The sequence below is a fragment of the Etheostoma cragini genome, chromosome 3, assembly GCF_013103735.1.
Source record: "Etheostoma cragini isolate CJK2018 chromosome 3, CSU_Ecrag_1.0, whole genome shotgun sequence".
In the NCBI taxonomy this organism is placed as follows: domain Eukaryota; kingdom Metazoa; phylum Chordata; class Actinopteri; order Perciformes; family Percidae; genus Etheostoma; species Etheostoma cragini.
Window position 1 is genome coordinate 1,471,236 of NC_048409.1, and position 4,807 is coordinate 1,476,042.

The 4,807-nt window shown below is 41.7% G+C and overlaps 1 protein-coding gene across 2 annotated transcripts in view; it reads right to left on the minus strand.

Moving 5' to 3' along the window:
* yap1 (Yes1 associated transcriptional regulator) overlaps positions 1 to 1,731 on the minus strand; it is a 42,869-nt gene extending 41,138 nt beyond the window's left edge. For both annotated transcript variants that reach the window (XM_034866607.1, XM_034866606.1), the window contains exon 1: positions 1,002 to 1,731. In XM_034866607.1, coding sequence (XP_034722498.1) covers positions 1,002 to 1,202 — 201 coding nt within the window. In that variant the 5' untranslated portion in view covers positions 1,203 to 1,731. The remainder of the gene's footprint in view (positions 1 to 1,001) is intronic.
* Positions 1,732 to 4,807: the final 3,076 nt, after the last annotated feature.

The window sequence follows — 4,807 nt, forward strand, 5'->3', positions numbered from 1 at the left end:
GGGGGTTAATAGGACGAACTGTACATCGTATGATCTGCTAATCATGTTGATTACCAACTCTGTGATAGAGACTGCTTTGATTTATTTCCTCCCGGTTGTTTCATTTCTATAAATAATAAGCAGCCATGGATGAACCAAATCTCTTCCACATTACAAGTGTAATAATGTCTTCCTGTCTTCTGCGGATCCATGTTTCCAATAATAACGCTAAAGGACAAACAACAGGCTTTGAGGATAGTTCGGTTAGTCGAACTTTTACGCACAGGCGCGCGGGCCTTGGCTCTGCAGTGATTTGACCGATCTGATTACAACTGGTTGGAAAGTGTAGAGCAAGTGAAATAAAAGTTAAAGAGCGACGGGTGAATGAATAAAAATGGCAACTGGATCCAGCAATATAGGACGGGACTACAAATACCATGAAGGCTGCGACCGACTACAAATCACTGCTGGAATGTTACGAAGTACATTTACGCCAGTACTGTACTTACAAAGTAGGCAAAGTAGTAGTACGTTTCATTCCACTACACACCTCTGACAGCTTTAGCTACTAGTTACTTTACGCACGGGATTTTGCATAAAAACACATGAAGTTTATAAAATACGATGTTTTATTAGAAATATAAGGCCTACAGGTCCAGCTGAGATGATGAGACCACTCAACACACAAGTGGTTGGATCCTTCACACTTTCTAACATGGGAGGACTTTTCTGCAGGAGTACTTCTACTTTTAGTACTTTAAGTACTTTAAGTACATGTCCCTGATGATACTTAGCCAATAGTTTTAGTTAAGTATCATTTTCAATGCAGTACTTTTACTTATGACAGAATATTGTTTAGTGGTATCAGTAACCTACTTTTACTCATGTAAGGGATCTGAATAGTTCTGTGTGTAGCAGTCAGTCCCGTACTGTGTGCCTGGGCCCGCACAGGATGGGCCCGGGCCCCCACAGGATGGGCCTGATTTCTGGGAAGGGGCAGAAGAGAGACAGGGCGGGCTTACTTGTCTAGAATGGGACTTTGGTTCAGGGGGTTTGAAGAAGGAGTCTGGCAGTTTCCTCATCCTCATGGGTACGGAAGGGGGCACGATAGTGTTCTTCGGGTTCATCACGGCGTTGAACAGAGCCTCCAGGTCGGTCTCAGAGTCGCCCCGGACGTGGACGATCTGGTGTCCGGCAGGAGGGTTATGCTGGCTCGGATCCATTGTCCCGGAACAGTCCGCGAACTTTATGTGTCCGAAAATGTCGCGTTCACAACTCACAAAAAAAGAAAAAAGTTTGAGCTAATCCCAAACTTTTTTTTCCTTCTCCCTTCCACACAGCAGCAGGAAACCTCGACGCCACTCAGCAGCAGTGATCCCGAGTCATTCTAAAGTCGAACAGTCGAAAGCTTGATTTCGTCCCAAAGTGTGTTAGCTGTCGAAATCTGCAGTGAAAGACAGCGCTCCCCTGGTGCTTCTTGCTGGCATACTTGTGAATGTAACAAAGCGCATATCTACTCCACACTGGAATCTGGGTTGTCGTCCTGGACCCGACTTTTCCAACAAAAAAATAAAAAATATGCAGACGCAGCCACAAAAGACGAAAAAAGCCAACACGCGCTCGGCTGGGAGAGTGTCACGCTGTGTGTGCTCCGGCCGAGGTGAAGCCGTTAGAGAATATTCATAGTTCGTAGAACAAATCTCTGCAGCTCACTTTCTAGAAAAAAAACTTTTGCTCCAGTCGGGTCTAAACTTTGGGCAGGACATCAAACTTTATGACTCATGGGATGTCTGGTCCAGGGGCGGGGCTTGGCTGCAACTGGGACAAGAGGCTTTAAAGGTACAGTCTGTGTGAGCCGGAGGGCCCCAAACAGCCCAGGGGCCTCTACTTATATTTGCCAAAGTTTTCTGATCGAAACCTTAACTTTCATTAATTAGAACAAACCCCCCCCCTCCACACACACACACACACACACACACACACATGTCATAGGTTTTAATGGGGAAATCCCCTCATCTCCATTTTTAAAAACAATTTCTCATTGGTAGAACATTGCAACCTTTTTTTAACAAAAATAGTTTTTATTTGATTTATTGGGATCTTTATTAGCTGGGTTCAACGGACCTAGTTTAAATTATTCACAGAATGTAGAGATAAGATCACTGATGGTCAGACCAAGCTCAAACACACAGAAAACCCTTCATGAGACATTAAATATCAGCAAATGCAGAGACGTGCTCAGCGAGGAGTCTGACAGTCTCCCTGCGCCGTGGTGACTTTTGTTATGTTCATTCAACAATCGATGGGACACCTGAGCAGTCATTCTTACATAATAGTTGGATAGTGTGTAGTTAAAGTATTCCTTGTTTTGTTGGATCCAGCCTGGACCCCTGCTGACGCCACCCGGGGCCCATGTGGGACAACACTGAGTTACGACTGTGCCAGGGTATAAAATAAATAGAAAAATACAATCCACACACATGTTCCATCGTTTGTTCAGCTATATTAACCTCACTCTTAGAGCTGCAAAAAAGCACATGCATGTTGAAAAATGTATGCGTGGAAGCAACATGTAAACCTCAAACGAACACAGAATTCTGCCAAAACAACTAAAAGTTGTAATGTTCAGGTAAACGTGGGTTTTTTACACATTTATCTGCTTTTAGTGTTTTTAGGCTTGGTGTTTCAGAGCGTTCTTTAACGGTTTACTGCATGTTTACAACTTTTTTAAACATGGTCTTTATTTAAAGATAGAAAGATAGAAATAGAAAGCCTGTACCTATTTTGGCTACGGATGAGGATGATGATGATGATTATGATGATGCAACATTTTCACAACTCAAGGATTTTAACAACTCAAAGCCACACTCTCATCAGTGTATAATAGTACTATTTTCTCTCTCTTCTTTTATTTTTTACAGTGCTCATGAAAAGTAGATCAATGCAGTTCCCACAATTGTTATGCTAATGAGGCCCCTCTTCCATTGAGAAATCATTTTGTCAAGATGCACTCTCTTTGGATACAGAGGCTCTGTTTCAGCTCTTTTTCCCATACATGCACTGAATGAATGATTATGAAGGCCCACTAAAGAGCTGCAGACACTGTAAAGCCCCGATGAACAGATTAAAGAGCCAGTCACATCCATATACTCTCTGTTCTTTAAGTTATTGTTTTTTTATTATTTGATTTTCACACTTGGGCAACTTTAAAACATCTATGATATAAGCAAACTAAAATTGTTTGAAAGGTTTTCCGCATAGCGAGAAAATAATTTCTCTTAACTTGTTTTTTTGTTCTTCTGTTTTTATTTGGTATCTGGTTTTGTGTGTGTTTCTTCTTAATTTTGTTTTATTTTCATCACATTTATGTAATATAAACTTTAACTTTAACTTAAAATGGCAGAATGCCACAGGTTTAATATAAAGACCTACTGGTAGACAATTATATTATCCATTGTGGACTTCTCGGTCACTAAGTTTCACAATAATTAATTATTCATAGAAATGTCTGAAGGAAATTATATGTCTCCTCTTAGTCTTTAATGTCACTTTTTTGAGGGCGAACTAAAGGATCCCATTCAGACCACAGCTGTGTGAGAACTTTTTAAAGTCTGTGCAATACTTAATAATTGTGCCGCGAGCACACATGTTTGGATGAAGGCTATGAAAGATATATTCTGTGCACACATGCTGCCAGTCAAGAGATGGCCATTGTTTGGGTCAAAGGGGCCATTTTGACATCATTGTAACACACTCAGACACATTAAAGAGATGGACTGCAGTTTCCCGGCAGCCCCTGGGGGACCACCCACTTAGCAGAGTTTGGTCACTTTTGGTCAACATCTCTTCAGCTCTCTGAAGCCGCTCAGTCTCACTGCTCACTGGGCTCTGGGCTCTGGGCTCTGGGCTCTGGGCTCTGGGCTCTGGCCCTGGGTGCTGCAGGATATCAGCACACACTATTCTCTGCACTCTATTCCACCGAATGTATCTAAGGTCATGAAAGGCAGGGCGGCTATAACAGTTGTCCCTGTTTAAAAGGCTTTGGTCTGGTGTTATTAACGGATGTAGTGACGCACAGTGTTGCTACAGGCAGCTGGGGCAGATGGGATCCTGAGTGCCCCCTTCAGTCTTTAATGGGTACACACAGTCCATGGGCATCGATCAGGACAAACACAAGCAAACTTTGTTTCTTATCTTACTTACTTTGTTAGCTTTGAGTATTTTTTATCATACATCGTTGTATGAATAGGATCTTGATTTTCTTTCCTCTATTTTATACCTCTCCTCTGTTAATGTGTAGCCTATATACTGTTTCATGATGAGTAAAAATGAGCCAAACACTATCAGTATGTATTCTTCATTTTTTAATATCGCTGCTGTATAAATAGCAGTAACCTATCTTTGTACATGCATCCAAGTAATTATGTGTTTTGCCAGAAACTGAGCCAGACCAGATTCTCATTCGCTGCATGTTAAATGTTGAATTATCTTTAACAAAACATGAGATTACGCTTTCCAACGAACCAAAGCACAAGCTTGAACTTGCATCTGTGGAACTGTCTTCCCTTATTTTCAGCACTCTTGCCTTTTCTTGTTGAGTTTCTGGGTGTTGTGCTTGTCACGGCTTAAATGTCACTAAGCTCACCATTGTATAGTATAATGACTGCGAACATGATTGCAGGCCAAGGGGAACACATTTCAGGGAAGGCCTGCTGTAAAATACGCTGAGTTAAATTGCAAAAGTCAATGCTGTGGAGATGGTTTGGAGAACTCTTATTGTTCACAATGGTACAGGTTCATTCATCTTTGCATTCAGTCATATATATAT